Source organism: Crocuta crocuta, unplaced genomic scaffold (genome assembly GCF_008692635.1).
Source record: "Crocuta crocuta isolate KB4526 unplaced genomic scaffold, BGI_CrCroc_1.0 scaffold3, whole genome shotgun sequence".
NCBI classification, from domain to species: domain Eukaryota; kingdom Metazoa; phylum Chordata; class Mammalia; order Carnivora; family Hyaenidae; genus Crocuta; species Crocuta crocuta.
In genome coordinates, this window is record NW_027529934.1 from 17669032 (window position 1) to 17690937 (window position 21906).

A 21906-nucleotide genomic window follows, 5' to 3' on the forward strand; every position below is an offset into this window, starting at 1 on the left:
TTACCTTTTGGAATGGGATATTATTTCACATATACTAGGAACAGCAGATAGTGGAAAAATCATGGGCTTTGGAGTGAGACAGTCATGCATTTAACTAATATTAAGTTCCTGCTGTGTACTTAGAATTGTATCGGGTAACAGGGATACAGCAGTGAAGACAAAGATCCCTGTCATGTGGAAATTATATTCTAGTGGCAGAAGGCAAAAAATAAACAATTTGAGTGGAGACAAATGCTGTAAAGAAAATAAGGGTAGATAGAAAGGGTACGATAGAAAGGGGTCTCTGAGGAAGTGACGTTTGAGGTGGGTCTTGAATGCTGAGGGGACCGGCTATGTGAAGATCTGTGGAAGGGTTTGTTAGGCAGGTGAAATGGTGAGAACAGAGGCCTTGAGGTAGACAAGAGGTTAGCTTATTTGAGGAATAAAGGACGTCTGCGTGGCTGAAGCACAGTAAGGGCAGAGCCGTGTTAGATGGAATTGAGTGCAGCAGAGACTTATTCCATGGGTGATGCCTCCCAGCTTCATACAGGGCATGTGGTTGTCCAGAATAAGGATGACCTTTTCTGGCCTTTCTCATGGGTAGGCACAGTCATATGACTAAGTTTTGACCCACGGCTTATAAATGGAAGGATCGTGTAGATCTTCCAGGAATCTGTGTTAAAAAAGAGCAGACATATACCCCTTGGCTTTTTCTTATTCTTCCATCTTTGCTGCTTGGAACACATAGAATGACTGGAATTCTAGCCACTCTTTTTGGTCATGGGGATGCAGGTCAGGTCATAGGGATGGTGGAACATGGCCTGAAAGGAGTTTGTGTCTTGAGGACTTCTTGAGGCTGAACCCCGGTTCCCCCCTTGGGTGGTCTTCCTGTAGACTTGTGTGTCTGAGAAGTAAACTTTTATCTTGTGTAAGCTGTTGCTTAAAGACATTTTGGGTCTCTGGCTCATAGCCAAACCTAATCCTGATAGGAGGAGGCAGAATCTATATCATCTAAGTTTTTGTAGCTATTTGTGAAGATTGGATTTTATTCTAAATGCAGTGGGAAGCCATTGATGTTTTAAGCAGGAGAGTGATATTACCTAATCTGTATTTTATAAGATATGAAGAAGAATGAATTATTATAGGTGGACAAGAGTAAAAGGGAGAACAGTTAAAAGATTGTTAGAAATGGTACAAGTTCAGTGCAGAAATTAGCAGTATCTAACAAAATTTTGTAAGATTTACCCTTTGACCAGCAATCCCACTTCTAGGATTCTATCCCCAAAACTCCATGGCAAAATATAAATGAAGCCCATATAAGGCTATTTATTGCAATCGCTTTTGTAGTAGCAAAACTGGAAACAATTCAAGTGCCCATCCCATGGGGATTGTTTGAATAAATTAGGGTATAGCTACACAATGAATTACCACGTTAACTATAATAAGGTTTGTGGAAGATAATCTAATACTGCCATGGAGTGATCTTGATCCCTAGGATATGTGATGTGAAAGAGCAACATGTGGACAGTGTGTTGTCTTTTATGGAAGGAATGGGTGAAATATGAATATGTGTGTGTATTTCCTTATGTTTCCAAAAAACATTGGAAGGATATACCAAAAAATAATAAAAATGGTTACTAATTAGGGGGAAGGAAGGAACTAGGTAAGGGGGATGGAAATTAAAGTTAAAACTTCTCTGTCCTCTTTTATAGTTTGGAACCATTTAAGTGTTTTATATAGTTCTGAAACATAATTAGATCAGAAAGAAAAGGCAATCCTTAAAAATTGAAAACAAATGAACCTAATTATATTAAGTTCTTGCCATAATCACGCAATTATTTTAGCATATTTAAATTCTAGTATTTTGCCTGTACATTGTCAGCTATGTCTTAGGAAAAGAGCGGCAAAGGAATCTAAGTTGTACTCAGCTATCTTGTTATTAAATATATATGTATTGTTGTTTTATTATTTTGTAATAAAATAAAACATGATTTTGAGTGTAAAAGACCTACAATTATAAAGTAAACTAAATAGAAACTCTGTAATGTTAAATTTGAATTGGAAATACCAGAGTGAACTCATTTACTTTCAAAATGCAAAAGTTTTAATTTTGATGAAGTCTAATTTATCAGTTATTTTCTTTTATTTCTTGTGCTTTTGGTGTTGTGTCTAAGCAGTTGTTGCTTAATCTAAGATCCCAAAGAGTTATTCCTATGTTTTTTTTCTTTTTAAGGATCTTATAATTTTAGATTTAAATTTAAGTCTGCAATCCATTTTGAAGGTTTTTTTTGTTTTTGTTTTTAAGGTTTATTTATTTGGAGAGAGAGCATGCAAGCGGGGGAGGGTCAGAGAGAGGGAGAATCCCAGGCAGGCTCTGCACTGTAAGCGCAGACCTCGACATGGGACAAGATCTCCAGAATCGAGAGATCATGACCTGAGCTGAAAACCAAGAGTTGGACACTCATCCAGCTAAGCTACCCAGGAGCCCCCCATTTTGAGTATTATGTATAGGGTAAAGTAAACATCCAAATTAATCATTTTGCAGATGGATATTCATTTGTTCTAGTACCATTTGTTGAAAAGACTGTTGTTTTCCCATTGAATTTAAAAGTCAATTGGCAAAAAAAAAGTCAGTTGGCCATAGATGTGTATTTCTGGACTCTCAGTTTTATTTCATTGATGTCAGTTCTTATGCCAGTACTATACTGTCTTTTTTTTTTTTTTAAGTTTATGTATTTATTTAGAGAGGGAGTGTGAGCAGAGGAGGGGCAGAGAGAGAGGGAGAGAGAGAATCCCAAGCAGACTCCATGCTCAGGGCAGAGCCTGACATGGGTCTCAATCCCACAGTGGTGAGATCATGACCTGAGCCAAAATCAGGAGTCGGACGCTTAACTGAGCACTGAGACTCCCGTGTACCACACTGTCTTGATTACTATAGGTTTGTAGTGCATTTTTTAAATTGGGGAGTGGGAGTCCTCCAGCTTTGTCCTATTTTTCAAGATTGTTTTGGTTATTCTGGGTCTTGTGCGTTTCCAAAGAATTTTAGGATCAGCTGGTCAATTTCTGTAAAAAAAAAATTAGCTGGGATATTGATAGTGGTTATAAGTGGTTAATTGAATTGTAGATCAGTTTGGGGAGTACTGCCATCATAATGATATTAAGTCTTCTAATCTATGAACATGGGGTATCTTTCCATTTATTTCAGAATTTCTTTCAACAGTGTTTTATAGTTTTCAGCATACAAGTATTGCACTTTTTTTGTTAAATTTATTCCTAAGTATTTTTTATGCTATTGAGAATGGGTTTTTTTTAAATAAGTGAAAATTATTTTATTTTGTATAGATTAGTAGCCAGGCAGTTTCAAAGTAGAGTTACATGTACATCCATCCATTCTAGGTAATGACAGTAAAATAACTTTACATGCTTTGTATTTTTAAAGATGCGCCTTTCAAAAATATGCTTGCACTTTTATACATTTGGAATTGCTTTATTAATTTCATTTTTTGATTGTTGTATGTATTGTTCTTGTATCCTATGACCTTGCTGAACTTCTTTATTCGTGTTTTTCAGTGAATTCCTTAGGATTTTCTATATACAAGACTCATGCTGTTTGTGTATAAAAACTGTTATACTTAGTTTCAATATGGATGCCTTTTGTTTCTTTTTCTTGTCGAATTGCCTTAGCAAGACTCTCCACCACAATGGCAGATAGAAGTGGTGAAAATGTAGGGTTTTTTTGTTTTGTTTTGTTTTACATTTGTTTTTGAGAGAGAGAAGATTACAAGTGGGGGAGGGACAGAGAGAGAAGGAGACACAGAATCCGAAGCAGGCTCTAGGGTCTGAGCCATCAGCACAGAGCCTGACGTGGGGCTTGAACTTACAAACTGTGAGATCATGACCTGAGTTGAAGTTGGACACCCAACCAACTGAGCCACCCAGGTGCCCCGAGAATGTAGTTTTATCTTGTTCCTGATCTTAGTGGGAAAGCATATTTCACTATTAAATGTTATCTGTAGGTTTTTCATTCATGCCCTTTGTCAGGTTAAAAAAGTTCTCTTCCTAATTTGCTGAGGGTTTTTATTATGAATGGCTGTTGGATCTTGTCAAATTATTTTTTTGCATCCATTGAGATAATTTATATTTCTTTTATTTAAAACTACACATTTCACTTTCAGTTTCCGGTTCCTCATAAGAGGAGCTTAGAAGTAGCCACTGTGTCCCTAACAAGTAAAAAGCTAAAGAGATGGAAAAATCAACAACTCTTCTTGGGTCCATGGAATGGGAAGGATACAGGGTAAACTGCTGCCCCCTAGTTTGGAGACTAGTATAGAGAACAATGGATTTGGAATTGGATGTGAGGTTCAGCTTCTACCTTGTCCTTTTAACTTTCCAAGCCTAAGTTTACCTACCAATAAAATGAAAATGACTGCCAACCCAACTCCAAACTCACTTCATAAAGCTGTGGAAATCACTATGCAAATAAGTTAATATTCTTTCATAGCAGTGTCGTTTATCTGATAGGTAAATATTATTCAATAATTTTTTAAATGTTTATTTTTGAGACAGTGCAAGCAGGGGAGGGGCGTGCGCGTGCACATGTACACACACACACACACACACACACACACTCTCTGTCTCCCCCCCCCAAAAGAGGCTCCAGGTTCCAAGCTATCAGCACGGAGCCTGACGCAGATCTCAAACTGACCAATGGACCTGACCTGAGCTGAAGTTGGACACTCAACCGACTGAACCACCCAGGCGTCCCAATATTATTCAATAATAAAACTGGACCACTTTCAATGGAAGGAAAAAACCCTTTAGGCCCCAATGAACACTTTAGCCAGTTCTGTAGTTGCTGGGTCTCTGCTCTTGAATCACTCACTGTCCTATGAATTGTTCCTGCTGGGAACTTTGCTACATATGGAGAGTCTAATCCCTAGATTTTTGTTCCTGTTCTTATTCCTCTCCTTTTCTTAAGATTTATGCAATAGTAGAGTCTTGGGAAATATGTGATTTTGGTCTTGAAGACTAATGATACAGTACTGTAAGGATCACATAAAAGTGTTTATACTTTTTTAATGTTACATACCAGGTTTAGTTAAAGTCTGTTAGAATATTTAATTCCAAGCCATGTTTCAAGTAGGCTGGGAGTAGCAGTGTGGTGTAGAAAGAGAAATGGAGTGGGAGTTTGGGGAAATGATATTGAATGTTGGTTCTATCACTGAGTGTATTTATTTACTCTTTGGTTTTTGTTCTTAGAGCAGAGAAATAAGTGGGGTTGGCCCACATGACTGTTAAGAGTCCTTCTAGCTCAAAAGCGTATGATTCTTGAGTGCTACACCAGAAAATAAGTTTAGAGGTTAGGTGATAAAATACAATTATATAAAATACATAATTAAAAATTCATTGTTCTAGCTGGCAATCCTTTATTCCTTCAGGTTGCAAGAACTTACAGCTTCACATTATAGGAAATATAAATGATATAGAAACTAAACAGCAGAGACACAAGCACTAAAAAGCATTAACCAAAGGTTGTTTTATGGTAAATACTACCTTTATTTAAAAAAGTTATACATGCTAGAAAAAAGCATAAATGATACATGTAAACAACTTTACCAAATACTTTATTTCTTTTCCTTGTAAAGGTGCATATGATCTTTAAATGTAAACACAAAGTTGCCAAACATTTTTGTAGTTGGGGGGAGAGAGAAGGTTATTCCTTTTGGTTGTGACTTAAGTCTTATTCAAAGATTTTCCTTCAAAATACACTGAAAAGAATTGCTCTATGAACACAATGATAAAACTCTGACCACTGAAATTTGTATCATTTTTTTCCTTAAAAATTTTAACTTTTCACCAGAAAGTACAATTTGAGAGAAGTAGTAACAGAGGCTTTATAGAATGAAGATAATTATATATGTATAGTTTGTATAAAAGAACCAAGGTTTTATTAATAAAATGCCTCAATTTTACTCATTAGCATGTACTATTAACACGAACTGAAGAATTCATTCCCTTGGAGGCTGTGATTACAGGTCAGCCTCAGCTTCAGCAGGCCTGAGCATCAAGTGTAAATTGCATAACAGTATTCACTGCTGGGGAGAGGACATTTCTCCCTGCTGGTCCTTGGTAGCAATAAGGAAACAAGGAAAGTTGTTTCAGTCAGTAATATTTTTTGAGCAAAAACTGTTGCAGAGTAGCACATGATTCTATTGCAGGATTCTCAAGATAGCATATAAGAACTGTATAGTGTTTTTACAGAGGCACTGAGCAGAGCTCTGGACCTAGCAGAGATTCTATGAAAATATTATTTTGAGAAAAGACTAAATATATTGGAAAACAAGTTCATATGGAAGGAAAAGATGCAAACTTCCACTGATGAAAACTTTAGTGTCTGAGTCCTGGTTTTATCTAGTTAGTATTCCTTTTGAGTTGTACTGTTTAAAATAAGTGTTTCCTTTTTCTGTTTTTTTTGGTTTGTTTTGTTTTTGTTTTTTTTTTTTTTTTAGATTTTCAAGTCTTCTGGTGCTTAGTGCAAGAATGATGGCTAAATAATACAGTTTGCAGCCCTGTCTTTGTCACTGGTGGTCCTTGTAAGCAGTGGAGCCATGTGGAAGGAGTGCCTAGCAATAACAACTAGATCATGTACAGCCCTTCTCCCCTTATTAGTATTTTCAAATTTAATATCTTAAAAATAAATTTTTACTGCTTGGAGTTTTTTGCCTTTTTTCTTACCCTCTTTTTCCTTTTTTAGTGGGAGGAAGGTTAAATCCGAAGCAAAACAAAATGAAACAACAAAACCCAACAACAATAACAAAAACCATGATAAATTAAAACCAAAAATAAATATTCTGCACAGAATTGAAAATTTTTGTGCAAAGGTGGCATCTTGCAGTTGAAGTACTTTCACTGTATTTGTATTTCCAAATGTTGAGGCACCGGCAAAGAATAAAATTTGTTCTAATGTTTTCTGGAGCTGTACAAAGCTCCAAAGTCAAAGCTCTTCAGAATACAGAGGAGCATACACGACTGTCTTCTAGATGTTCACCATATATGAGATTCACAATGTGTCATTTTAATAACTCCTACACCACCCCCCAGCCGACGGTAATTCATCCCGCCATATAACCTGCAAAGAAAAATAAAATCAGATTTCTAATTGGAAAAAGCAGCTTTTTTCTATAACTTAGGTGTTAATAAAACACATTTTCTATCACAATTAATATATATATTTTTAAAGTTTATGTATTTGTTTTGAGACGGGAAGAGAGAGCATGAGCAGGGGAGGGGCAGAGTGAGGGAGAGAGAGATCCCAAGCGGGCTCCACGCAATGCAGGGCTTGGTCTCACAAACTATGATGTCGTGACCTGAGCTGAAATCAAGAGTCAGACGCTTAACCAACAGCCAACCAGGCTGCACATCTCTTCCAAAGATTAGGAGCTGGAATTGAGCACTGGCAAGTAGCAGAATTATTTAAGACACTAGCTGAAAAGGTCTCACAGGATACTGTTTTAAGAATAAGAGCATTGTATCCATATTTTGCATCATGACTTTAAAACTTTACACCTACACTGATTTTTTTTTTAATGTGTATTTATTTGAGAGAGAGAGAGAGAAAGACAGCATGAGCAGGGGAGGTCAGGGAGAGGGGGAGACACAGAATCTGAAACAGGCTTCAGTCTCTGAGCTGTCAGCACAGAGCCTGATGTGGGGCTCGAACCCACGAACCATGAGATCATGACCTGAGCTGAAGTCGGACGCTTATCTGACTGAGCCACGCAGGCGCCCCATACCTACACCGATTTCAATTACACAGAATCATATATTCTACATTTTTGTGTCTAATTTTCACAATGGCTATACTATTTTCCTACCCGCACTTCCCTCTGCCTAAGCCTCAATTACTTTTATCCTTTTGTCTTCTATGTATTCTGACAAGTCTCCCCCTTTATGGACCGAACCTGGATAGGAGTAAATAAGGTCAGCATCTAGTTTGTGACCTGTGAACAAGACCATCTTCAAAAGTAAAGATTTCCATGGAAAAGAGGATTAGATCCTCTGTCAGCTCTAAGGCAAAACTGGTTTTAAGTCGGGCCAAAATGTAGATCGTAATCTCCCAATAGATGGTCCTTAAGAATTTCATAAATATTACTTGGTCACATGTTACTAATTCTATTTAGTGATAGTTACTGAGAAATGGGTCATTACATAGGATCATAGTGATTAAGTAGCAGAAGAAAATTTGGCTGTCTTCCCAAATTTCCACTAAAAATAGAAAGCTGAGTGTGCAAGAAAATATGCCATAAATGTGGGGGAGAGGCAGAGCAGCGGCTCCTATTCATGAAAACCTCCTGCTATCTCTCCTTTAACTCTACTGGGTTTTGCTAAAATGTTCACCTTTGCAGTTGAGGCCTGCCTAGGCTACATTTTAAAATGGAAACTCCTCTTTGGGCACTCCCACCCGCCTTTGCTAGTCACCACAGAGCTTCTACCCCCTGGTATGTTACTGCTAGTCTCACAGAAGTTTGTTTGGGGTGCCTGGGTGCCTCAGTCTGTTGAGCAATGAACTTTGGCTCAGGTTGTGATCTCATGGTTCATGAGTTCAAGCCCCACATCAGGATTAGCCAGAGCCTGCTTCAGATCCTCTGTCCCCCTCTCTCTCTGTCCCTCCTCCACTTGCGCTCTTTCTCAAAAATAAACTTTTTTTTTTTTTTTAAAAAAAAAGCAAGTTTATGGGGCGCCTGGGTGGCTCAGTTGGTTAAGCATCTGACTTCGGCTCAGGTCATGATCTCACGGTTCGTGGGTTCGAGCCCCGCATCGGGCTCTGTGCTGACAGCTCAGAGCCTGGAGCCTGTTTCAGATTCTGTATATCCCTCTCTCTGACCCTCCCCTGCTCATGCTGCTTCTCTCGCAGAAATAAATAAAAACATAAAAAAAAAAAAAAAAAAGTTTGTTTTGTTCACTGTTGTATCCCAGGGTCTAAAACACTCAGTAAATCTTTACTTAAGGAACCAAGGTTGTGAAATGTGATACAGAAGCCAAAAGTGCTACAATACCTGACTTTTAGTCTGACTTCAGTATTATGACCAAGGCTTACAGAGACATGAGAGACAGGTATGGTCCAAAGCACGCCAATTAAATATCTGTAAAAGTGTGGCTTTCCCAGACATGAAGACTGAAGAGAATCTTCCAGAATGATGAAAAGATCTGGGTGGGTAGTTGCAGGCTCAAAATGAGAAAATGTCTACTCAGAATGCAGCGGGAAGGGACTATGACACAGGCCCTTTTGGAATAAGGACTACAAAGGAGCTCTCAGCGTATCTTTCATGGTCGTGAGAAAGGTCTTTCAGAATATCTGCTGCCTCACATCGTGGGCCAGACTGGTATCTGTGGTTCCCTTAGATACATTTATGCACATAAGCCAAATTTATTGAGAAGGAAAACCCATGTTGCTTGGAAGGTAAAACTGTTTTCTTAGAAGGCTAATATTTGGAATTAAGTATAAACAGGAGGTACATTTAACTAATTAATTCAATTAATATTTTGTGTTAAGTTTGAGAATTAACTATATATTTGACATTTTAAGTTCTTGTAATATTTAAGCAACTCTGGCATATTAAGGCATCTATCAGACCAGTTTTGTGAATCGAGTATAAAATGTGTGATTGAGTAAAGATTTGGACTTCTGATTTTAAGTTTTAAAGTTTAAGAGAATTTTACTAGGTTTGTAAAAGTTTTTGAATTTTTTTTAATTTTTTTTTTTTATTTATTTCCAGGAGAGAGAGAGAGAGAGACAGCGTGAGCAGGGGAGGGTCAGAGAGAGAGGGAGTCACAGACTGAAAGAGGCTCCAGGCTCTGAGCTGGCAGTCAGCACAGAGCCCGACGCGGGGCTCGAACCCACGAACCGCGAGATCATGACCTAAGCGAAAGTCGGACGCTTAACCGACTAAGCCACCCAGGCGCCCTGAAAAAGTTTTTGAATAGTTAAAATAAATACATGAGTTATCTGATTTATGTGAATTTATAAGAACTACTTAAGTACTTAGGAAAGATTTGTTAAGATTGTTAACAATTTAGAGTAGAGTAAAATTAATCCCATATAGTTTAACATAATTAAACCTCTTAAATAAAAGGGAGACTCCTCCCTAAAGTGACTGTTAAAATTTAATAGACTTTAAAATAGAGGGGTGCCTGGGCTCAGTTGGTTAAGCATCCAACTTTGGCTCAGGTCATGATCTCACAGTTCGTGGGTTTGAGCCCCACATCGGGCTCTGTGCTGACAGCTAGCTCAGAGCCTGGAGCCTGCTTCAGATTCTGTATCTCCCTCTCTCTCTGACCCTCCCCTGCTCATGTTGTATCTCTCTCTCTCTCTCTCTCTCTCTCAAGAAATAAATTTAGAGAAACATTAAAAACAAAATAAGATAAATAATATATTTAAATAGGTTTTAATTAACTTATTTTTAAAATCTACTTACTTATTTTGAGAGAGAGGGAGAGAGAGAGAAAGAATCCCAAGCAGGCTCCACGCTGATATGGGGCTCAATCCCATGACCATGAGATCATGACCCAAGCCAAAATCAAGAGTTGGTCGCTTAACTGACTGAGCCACCCAGGCACCCCACCTGCTATCTGTAATAACATGGATGGAACTGGGGGGTATTATGCTGAGTAAAATAAGTCAGAGAAAGACAGATACCATATGTTTTCACTCATCTGTGGAACTTGAGAAACTTAACAGAAGACTATGGGGGAAGGGTAGGGGAAAAAATAGTTTCAAACAGAGAGGGAGGCAAACCATATGACACTCTTAAATTTAGAAAACTGAGGGTTGATGCGGGTGAGTGGGGGAGAGGGGAAAATGGGTGATGGGCATTGAGGAGGGCACTTGTTGGGATGAGCACTAAGTATTCTTTGTAAGCAATGAATCATGAGAAACTGCCCCCAAAACCAAGAGCACACTTGGTTACACTGTAGGTTAGCCAACTTGACAATAAATTAGATTAAAAATAATAAAGAAAGAAAGAAATGGATTTTAAAAGCTTAAAGAAAACAGTCAGCTTTAAAATGAAATAAACTATAATTTTTTAAAAGTAACTGCAATTTGTTTTTCTTGGGCATAAAGCTACCAAAAAGAACACCAAAAAATTGTGACAGATTAGGAGCAAAAGACCCAAGTTCTAATTTTAACTCTATTGCTAACTTGTTCATTTTATTTCTCAGTGCCTTACTTTCCCCAGCTGAACATGACGAAGTTAGAGAGAAGATGTTTTTTTTCTGTGTTTGCCATCTCTCTATTATAAAACTGGACAGTTACCAAAGAGAAGATTTTGTAAGACATCAGTCACTTTAGAGCAATGAGTCAAAATAAGCCATCAAATATGGGTAACTTGGAGCTCCCTTCCACGTACCGCAAAAGCACTTCTCAGTGTACTGACCATCCTGATTTTGATGGTCACGGGCAGCTTTATGCCCACAATCTTCCAGTGAGCAGTGTGATCTGCAATGTAGCTTAAACATTACCTCCATGTATTGGCATCAGGATCAAAAACTTCAATGGTCTTCAAGTATGTCGTGCCATCAAAACCTCCTACGGCCATGAGCTGCCCATTCACCACTGCCAGGCCGACCTGTAGGACCAACACAGCACTGCTCAAGGAGCCAGAGAGTCACCGGGAAAATTTACACTGGTTTCTAGATAAATCTTTAATAATAAAAGATAATTCTTTAAGGCTTTAAATTATGGTTTACTTGAATACGGAGTAAAAAATAATGGCAAAAATCTACATTGTTGGAACAATAAAATTTTGTATTCCTTTTATTCTATATGTAAATTCATATTGTATATGTAAATAGAATATTTACACAGAGTCAAAAACAGAGATTTCTTAAAACTTTGGAAAAGCATCACTGGGAGTAAGAACTTCCAAAGGGCTCTCACTCTTTGGTATCCGACTGTTCTAATCCACTACCTAAATTGCCACTAAAACTCTGTTTAAAATTGTTAAAAATACACATGCTATCACTTTCCTCTAAAAACAAAGCCTCTCTACTGCCTAAGCTTAAAGTCCTTATTATGTTGTTCAGGCCCTCCAGAAACCCATCCAAGCCCAGTTTAGCCTCACTTCCTTATGTGCCCTAGGTTGCAGTAATACTGATTTAACTGCTGGTCCCAGAAAATACCACACGTTTTTCACCCTTCCATACTTTCTTTTTTTTAAGACTTTTTTCCTTTTTTTAATTTAAATTTTAGTTAGTTTGCATATTGGTTTCAGAAGTAGAATTCAGTGATTTATCACTTCTATACAACAGTCAGTGTTCATCACAATAAGAGCCCTCCTCAATACACATCACCCATCTAGCCCATTGCTTACCCACCTTCCTCCGTCAACCCTGTTTGTTCTTTTTTAAATTTCATTTTCTTTAAAATACGTATTTTATTTTTTATTTTTTTAAACTTTAAAAAATATATTTTTTTTTAATGTTTTATTTATTTCTGAGAGAGAGAGAGAGACAGTGTGAGCAGGGAAGGGTCAGAGAGAGAGGGAGATACAGAATCGGAAACAGGCCCCAGGCTCTGAGCTGGCTGTCAGCACAGAGCCCAACATGGGGCTCAAACCCATGAACTGTGAGATCATGACCTGAGTTGAAGTCGGACACTTAACCGACTGAGCCACCCAGGCGCCCCAAGTATTTTTTTTTTAATATAATTTATTGTCAAATTGGCTATCAATGTGTAAAGTGTGCTCTTGGGTTTTGGGATACATTTCCATGGTTCACTGCTTACATACAACACCCAGTGCTCATCCCAACAAGTGCCATCCTCAATGCCTATCACCCAATTCCCCCTCCTCCCCACCCCCTCATTCACCCTCAGTTTATTCTCTGTATGTAAGAGTCTCTTGTGGTTTGCCTCCTTCCCTCCCTCTCTGTTTGTAACTATTTTTTCCCTCCCCTTCCCCCATGGTCTTCTGTTAAGTTTCTCAAGAGCCACATATGCACGCCTCCATACTTTTGCATGTTGTTCCCTGGTTGGTTTCTTTTCCTCTTCTAGAAAATCTTATTCTTCTTTTATGGCCTAGCTAACATGTGACTTTCTCTGATAAGTCTCTTCACTGTCCCAAACACACTAAGCATATTCTCCCATGTTTTACTATACTGCACGTGCCACTACTATAATTTTTTTTATAGTTAGCTGTAAACATTTCATTTTCCTTCACTAAATTGGAAGCTCCTTGATGAGTCATTGCACTCATTTGTGCTTTTCTAGCATACAGTAAGTGCTTAATAAATATTTGCTAAAAACTGGTGGAGCCACTCTGGAAAACAGTATGGCGCTTCCTCAAAAAATTAAAAATAGAACCACTCTACGACCCAGCAATTGCACTACAAGGTATTTACCCAAGGAATACGGTATGGTGTTTTGAAAGGGCACATGCACCCCAATATTTATAGCAGCACTATCAACAATAGCCGAAGTATGGAAAGAACCCAAATGTCCATCAATGAAGAGATAAAGAAGATAAAGAAGACCCACACACAATGGAGTATTACTCGGCAATCAAAAAGAGTGAAATCTTGCCATCTGCAACTGTGTGGGCGGAACTAGAGGGTATTATGCTAAGCAAAATTAGTCAGAGAAAGGCAAATATCATATGACTTCACTCATATGAGGACTTTGAGATACAAAACAGAAGAACATAAGGGAAAGGAAGCAAAAATAATATAAAAACAGGGAGGGGGACAAAACATAAGAGACTCTTAAATACAGAGAACAGACGGTTGCTGGAGGGGTTGTGGGAGGGAGGATGGGCTAAATGGGTGAGAGGCATTACAGAATCTACTCCCGAAATCATTGTTGTACTATATGCTAACTAACTTGGATGTAAGTTAAAAAATAAATTACTTAAAAAAAAAGAAAACGGAAATAAATATTTGCTAAATCATCAGAATTTAGCAGTGAAAACAATAGGAGTGTGACCAAGAAGCTGTTAACCACCAGTAATAAAGAGCCACAGGCATGGGAATGCTTTGACCTGCTGAGGCCTACCAGTGGTGTTCCCTGATTTGTGCAAACCAGAATTTACTCCCTTCTGTCCTCAGGTCACAGACTCTTTAGCTACTGCTGGCTTCTCCCACTTGTTGTCCCACATCGATGGACTCTTGACACAATCAGTGGCTTATGGATTACAGTTCACTCTGAAGCAATTCATCTAGGATGGGTGAATTCTGTACTCCACCCTGGAAGTCACTTGTAGTCACAAGTCATCCATGGTCTAGAACATGACATAGGTCAGCCTGACCAGGTCTAGACTACAGATGGGATAGACTCAACCCTATTTGTGGAGACTGGTGGTGGGGGCAGGTGTGTTTCTGCCTAAACATTTGAACTGGTGTACCACCTACTTAGAATATTACCTAGAAACTAGTTAGAAATTAGTTAGGAATATTTAGCTCTAACTGAGACAGATGAATATGGGTTAAGTTAGATAAGGTAGTGGATAAGATAAAGCAATGTCTTTTAGGAAAACAACAGATGAAAGATAAATCACAAAAAATAATTCTATCATTAAAGACATAATTGACTATGAGATATTTAACCATCAAAGATAACAGCAATTATATTATTTTTTTTTCCAGTACAAAAGTAGCAGGGGTTGTTCTGCCTAAACAGCGCACCTCTTTACTGTCCCAGTATTTTACAGATCAGAGCTCTCCCACACAACCCTCTCTTCATGCTTTTCCCCCACATTTTCAGTAGTGAGGCACTTACTCCACTACGGCGGGATGTCATAGCCACCACCGGAGACCATTGGTTAGTTCTGGGGTTGTATCTCTCAGCGCTGCTAAGCTCTGTAGTATCATCTCTACCTCCTACGGCATAGATCATGTCCTGATACACTGCACAGCCTAGGTGTTTCCTCCGGGTCCCCATAGGAGCTATGGTGTGCCATCTGTTTTCCTGAGGATTGTAGCGCTCCACTGTAGGGGGAAAAATAGCAAGTGACAATTCAACATTTCTTTTCACCTCTAGTTTTCCTCATAGCCATTAAAATTTTGTGATAACACATATTTTTGATACACAATCTGATTTTCGCTTCTGAGAAGGGCTTGTATATCTTTGGACAATACCAACATAATCTCATCAGGGATGGGTTTTGTTTGGGTATATGGTAGAAGGTACCTTAGTTCTAGTTCTGACTATATGACTCATGGCCTCATCGTTTCTTTTTTTCAAGTAGTCTTTGCGCCCAGGATGGAGCCCAACTTGGGGCCTGAACTCATGACCTGAGCTGAGATCAAGAGCCAGACACCGAACAGACTGAGCCACCCAGGTGCCCTTTAAATGAGGGGATTAGACTGTAAGACCTGTCAGCACCATTCCATACTACTAATTTATTGTCATGATCAGACAACTCCTGTGCCGTTGTGTCCCTTTGCTTGTATTCCTACTGCACTCTAAGCAGAAGACAAGATAAGTGACAATGGATCTGATACGGGTGCCACACTAACATCCTTGGGTAAAAATATCCATTATCTCTAAATAGAAAGGACTAACATATAAACCAGCTTCTAGTTATAAGTTTTTATTTATTTTTAGATTATAACATAGGTTTGTTTTGGTTTTTATAAGGAGAGATGGTTGGGGGTGGGGCAGGGAAATAAGCATATTAGGAAAACAGTTCTTTGATTCATTATAAATTCCTAGAAGCTTGTAAAGAGGAAAGGACAAAGAAATATTTTGGGAATACAGTAGAAGACTATGCCTGCAGAAGGAGCAGAAGAAGAGCTGAGAACTGTACTCTCTTAGGGGTCAAATAATGTTCAATTATTTAAATTATTATAAGTAATTATATTATTTATATAAACATTATATAAATTTTATAATTTATATCTGTAATTTAAAATTACAGGATAACCTGGATTTTTATACTCTTTTGTAGGGGGACTCTCCTGAGGAATGTGCTGCTTTGGGGGAACCAGGCTGACCTTGGAAGGTACTCACCTGTGTTGAGTGGAGATGTCCCATCAGAGCCACCTACAGCATATAAGAAGCCTCCTAACACAGCCACGGCCACGCCTAGTCTTCTGGTGCTCATAGAAGCCACTCGAGTCCATTTGTTTTCCTTTGGATCATACCTGCAGTGAGGGAGAAACCAAAGCCTGCACTCCTGTTTTGATTAAGTGAGGCCTTTTTCACAAGGTGTGAAATCTGCCAAAGATCTGTTGGATACATGCTATGGTCACATGTGAGAATCTAACATATTTTACTTGGTTATTAGGAAAAGAAGTCTTAGGGTTTGTGCCTGTGTCCGTTATTCAGCTGTTTCCTATATTCAGCCTTGTGATGCTGGTGCTAGAACTCTGAAAAGAGCATTTCCCCTTAGCCATGCTTGGCTGTCTGTTAGATTCTGCCGAGAGGAAGGGCCAGGCGCTAGAAGTCCAGGCAGGAGAAGGGACAGGCTCCTTTCTGTGTGTTTGCCAACCCTGTCAGCCTTGTCTCAGCAAAGGCTCTTTCACTCTGACTGAACCAGCGAATTGCAGCTTCTAGCCTTTTCCTGACACTTCCAAAACCAGCCTTGTTGTGCCTCTTGGAGGTCTTAGTCATGGTTCTGTGAGACACTTCCTCTGAGCTCCTGAGGTAAGAGTATCACAACTGTGTAAGTCACCCCAAAACTCAGGGACTCAAAACTAAATTTATTAACTCCTGTTTCCATGGGTCAGGAATTTGGGAAAAGCCTCACAGGGAAGTTCTGGCTCAGGTGTCTGGCTGCTCTCAGACTGTGGCTGGGGCTGGAAGGGCAGAATGCTAACACAGCCGGGGGCTGGCCGGGCATGTCTCCAAGTAGCCTCAGCATCTCTCCACGCCAGCTCACTTGGGCTTCCTCTCAGCATGGCAACCTCAAGCAGCTCAGGGCTTCAAGGTGCCCCAAGAGATCCAAGTGAAAGATGTATCACCTTTTATGACCTAGCCCCAGGAGTCGCATAGGGCCACTTTTGGTATTCCTGTAAAGCGGCCCAGAGTCAAGGGGAGGAAACATAAATCCCATCTCTCAGTAAGAAGAGTGTCAAAGTCAAATTATACAAAGAACATGTGAAATGGCAGGTATTGTAATCATCTTTGGAAAGTACAATCTTCCAAAATCAGCCAGGAAGAGAACCCTTCATGGAGGAGTGTCACATCTGTTCAGAGCACTAGCTGCCAGGTGCTGACGGTTCTAGCTTTGTGGGATCTGTCTTCTAGGCTTCTAGGCTCCCACAGTGCTGATCTTTCTCCTTTGTATTCCCAGATCTGGGTTCCTACAGTTACTCTGGTGTCTTCTTTTCACTTTTTTCAGCCCTTCAATATCTGCTGGTCAATTTTTGAACATTGTCTGTAGTCAAATAACTGATATAGCTTTGGTTTTCCTTAGTGGGTCCTGATTGATAAACTACTGGTGTTCAGAAGTAAATATGATAAAAATTGGAACAGTGCTGCCATTTTATTACATGGGTGGGAAATTTCATTATTATATTAAGTACTGTATAGCAAACTATATCAATATTGCAGGAAATATAAAATAAATGATACTAAAAATAGACCTTGCTCTTAAGAGGCAAGAGAAAAGGAAAAACCTCCAAACGGATTCTGAGAGTGTGGTAACTAACACAGATGAAAGAAGCAGAAATATAAATACTGGAGAACGGAGGACCTGGAGAAAGGTTATGGTTAGTTAGTCAGTGAAGGTTTCCTGAAGTTCACGCACTTTGAATAAACTTTATGTTTGTTTCATCACTTTTAGAAAATTCTCAGCCAAAAATTCTGTCTCCAAATATTGCTTCTCCTATTATCTCTCTCTTTCTGGGACTCCAGTTACATGTATGTTAGACTGTGTCCCATGAGTCTCTTAGAGTCTGTTCTTTCCATTCTGTTTTCTCTGTTCTTCCTCTGTTTGGATATTTTCTTTCTTTCTTTTCTTTTTTTTTTTTTATTTCTAGGAGAGAGAGAGAGACAGCGTGAGCAGGGGAGGGTCAGAGAGAGAGGGAGACACAGACTCTGAAATAGGCTCCAGGCTCTGAGCTGGCAGTCAGCACAGAGCCTGACGCGGGGCTCGAACCCACGAACCGCGAGATCATGACCTAAGCGAAAGTCGGACGCTTAACCGACTAAGCCACCTTTTCTATTAATCTGTCTTTGAGTTCATTACTTGGTCTTCTGTGTCTGTCTACTTCCACGGTATCTAGTTAATCTCATTTCAAGGAGTTCTTAATTTTAGATATTATGTTTTTCAGTTGTAGAACACATATTATTTTTAGATTCCAATTCCATATTTAAATTCTTCAACCTTTTACCCAATTTTAATCTTATCCTCTATTTTATTTATTATTTAATGTATTTTTCTGTTAACTCTAAATGCTTCTATTTTTTTTCTCTCAGCTATTGGCCATATTTTTGTTTCTTCAGATGTTTCATAATTTTTTATTGTATGCTGGGCATTATTATAAGGGAATGGAACCCTAGAAGGTGGAACTGGTATTACCCTCTCATTTTCACTCCACCTGCGGTAGATTCATTCTTTCCTGTATTAGGCAGGTGAGGGTGAAATATTGATCGGCTCCATCCATTCAGGAATTGAGCTTTCGTTAGACTCTGTCCACCTCTATTTTCAAATGTCTCAAGGATAAGACATTCCGATTTTTATCATATTTACTTCTGAACACTAGTAATTTATCAATCAAGACCCACGAAGGAAAACCGAAGTTATATCAGTTATTTGACTACAGAGAATGTTAAAAAATTGACCAGCAGATACTGAAAGGCTGAAAAACGTGAAAAGAAGACACCAAAGTAACTGTAGGAACCCAAATCTGGGAACACATGTATTTGTTTCAGGCCTCTCCCCACAGCAGGGCTTTATTTAAGCTCTGAGGGTTCCATAAGATTTCACTTACTCTGGTTCCCTAGTCTCCTGAGCTACCCTAGCACTCAGAAAACATCTCATGGGGAAAAACAGCAGTATGTTTGGAATTGTCCTAGATTCCAATCTGTCATGTCAACCTGCATGACTGTTAAAAGTTCTACTGATATACCTCTCTTCCAGGAGAATCCTTTGCCTTTAGACTTGGCAAAAACATCCCCAGGGAAGAAAATAGCTGATGATCTCAGCTCACACAATGGGCTTCCTCTTCAATCGAATTTTAGTTCATCTAGCCCTGGTTACTTTCACATATCTCTGATGTTAAAAAAAAAATTATATACACACACGCACACACATTAGTTTATTTATTTATTTTGAGAGAGAGCAACTGAGTGAGAGAGCGTGACCAGGAGAGGGGCAAAGAGAGAGGGAGAGAATACCAAGTAGGCCCTGCTCTGACAGGATGGAGACTGATGTGGGGCTTGAACTCACAAACTGTGAGATCACAACCTGAGCTGAAATCAAGAGTTGGACTCCTAACCAACTGAGCCACTCAGGTACCCCTAAAAAAGTATATTTGTGCTCTCATTCTCCCCTAGTTGCTGCAGTGGGAGTGATGGCTGTCACTACTTACTGCATTCTCCTTGGAAGCTGAAGTCTTTGCATAATTCTTAAAACTTTCTATCATAAAATAAAACATTGACTAAGAAAGTCATATGAAACAAATGTGTAGTTTAATGAGATCCTATAAGGAAAGCCTACCACCCAGGCAAAGAAAAATAAGTTTGCCTGACACACTGGAAGCCCTTTGGATGTGTCTCTTTCCAAACTCAATGCCTTCCTCCAAACAAGATAACCATTATCCTGACTTTTACAGTAATCACTTCCTTGTGTTTCTTTACAGTTTTTACCACCCAAGTGTGCATCCCTAGACACTTACTCTTGTTTGTTATAATTTTTCAAAGTCTCTTTTTATCAAAAGGTTCTTCCTCCATGCCCCTTCTCCCCCCACAATTCATCTTTTAGAACTTGGGGTAGTCAACCTACAAGTTTCCCCACACATGGATTTGACTGACGGGACACTCATAGTGCAATTCAATGCATTGGTCTGTCCTCTGTATGTTCTGCAAATTGGCAGAACTTCTGGATCCAGAAGTTTGATTAGACCACATTTGGTCCCTTTGGCAAAACTACAGAAGGTGGTATGTTAGCAGCTGTTAATTATTAATGCCTAGGTCTACTTATTTACTGAGTGTTGCAAAATTTATGTTCCTTTATTTGGATGTTTTTACAAAGAAACAATCCTCTTATCTACTCTTTTTTACCCAATTCATATGTGATAGGGTTGGATATATGCATGCTTCTTTCACTCTTTTACTAGTCCTAACTAGTTTCAATCTTTTACTTACTTGAAACCTTACTAGTTTCAATCTTTTACTAGTCCTAAAGATGACAGATTAATTCCCTGTTATTTCTAAAGGCAACTAAGTAGAGTTTTAAAAAATGTCAGTAGGAACTCATAGATTTAAATATATTGATTGGATTTTAATCAATCACAATTACTGTCTCTTTTAAAGTTTAAACTGTCACGGGGCGCCTGGGTGGCCTAGTCGGTTAAGCGTCCGACTTTCGCTTAGGTCATGATCTCGCGGTTCGTGGGTTCGAGCCCCGCGTCAGGCTCTGTGCTGACTGCCAGCTCAGAGCCTGGAGCCTGTTTCAGTCTGTGACTCCCTCTCTCTCTGACCCTCCCCTGCTCACGCTGTCTCTCTCTCTCTCTCTCTCTCTCTCCCCTAGAAATAAATAAAACATTTAAAAAAAAAATTAAAAAAAAATTAAAAAAAAATAAAGTTTAAACTGTCCCTTCTTTGGTCAAACGGAAACATCTTCAGCTTTGTTCTTGACTCTCTTTGACATCTACTAGTCTTTGATAGATGGCTTGTATTCTGGTATGACAAGCTGGTCAAGGCTTATTTGTACATTTCCTATCCTAAATGTGGAATCAAACATTTCTCCAAAAAGCCCTCGTTTCTTTTAGGGAAACAGAACTTCAAGACACAAGTCCAGGAATAGAGACATTCACTGACACTAGTTGGTCATTATTCCTAGGCCTCTTCGATTGACAGAGCTAGAATATAATTATTTTTAAATGAGAAATTTAATTCAAACAGACATTCAGGCTACAAGTTCTTTTACTTAACTTCTTCTATTTTACATTCATATCTTTCCATATCAAGAACCCTGAAGAGGGTAGAATTAGAATAACCCATACCCATTTCCTTTATTCCACATACACACAACAGTCTCAGAATAGCAATACTATCACTTCAATATCCCTGAGAACAATTAAAATTGTTTTTGCTTCACTCTTCCCATTCTCCTTCCAGTTTTGAAAATACTTGTACCACCTTTGCACCAACTGAGCATACAGCTGGTGCATGCTACTCTCTTTTCACCCTTTACTCAGAGTTCTTGAATTCACTGTATGTTTCATGCTCACCCTCTATCAAGATCTCTCAAGCAATTCTGTCTGAAGTTCTGTGGTAGATTCCTTAGTAAGGACTCATGGGAACAATTTTCCCTAATTTCTCACGTGTTAACAGTTTGTGCCCTTCATACTTCAGTTTCTCCAGGTATAAAATATTTAACTTATATTTTCTTTGAATATCTTAGGTACATTATTCCATTTTCTTCTGGCATAAAATATTGCTTTCAAAAGGTATGACAGTAATCTAAATTCTAGTTTTTTCCTATAGTGTTAAAAAAGTAGAGTGGTTTGCTTCCTGAGATTTATTAGCTTTATTCACTGGTCCTCCTTTTCATCTTGGCCTTCTCTTCTCATTGGATGTTAACTCTGTCCTACTCAAATTTGATCCTGCACCCAGAAATGTGAGCCCTGTTCTGGAAGGTCATCCTGCTGGTTAGTTCTGAGGGTTTCTAAGGGACTAGATGGCTCTAGCCCAGCTGGTTCTCAACTACAGTGGCTTTGCACCACTCCTCTCCCCATCCAGGGACATCTGGCAATATCTAGAGA

General features: G+C 38.9%; 1 protein-coding gene across 1 annotated transcript in view; it reads right to left on the reverse strand.

Annotated features, from left to right (window-relative positions):
* Positions 1-5511: 5511 nt before the first annotated feature.
* The window catches only part of KLHL20 (kelch like family member 20), a 57233-nt gene continuing 40838 nt past the window's right edge, over positions 5512-21906 (reverse strand). The window contains exons 9-12 of the mRNA XM_077763351.1: positions 15983-16116; positions 14750-14958; positions 11500-11606; positions 5512-7108 (exon numbers count right to left, since the gene is read on the reverse strand). Coding sequence (XP_077619477.1) covers positions 7024-7108; positions 11500-11606; positions 14750-14958; positions 15983-16116 — 535 coding nt within the window. The 3' untranslated portion in view covers positions 5512-7023. The remainder of the gene's footprint in view (positions 7109-11499; positions 11607-14749; positions 14959-15982; positions 16117-21906) is intronic.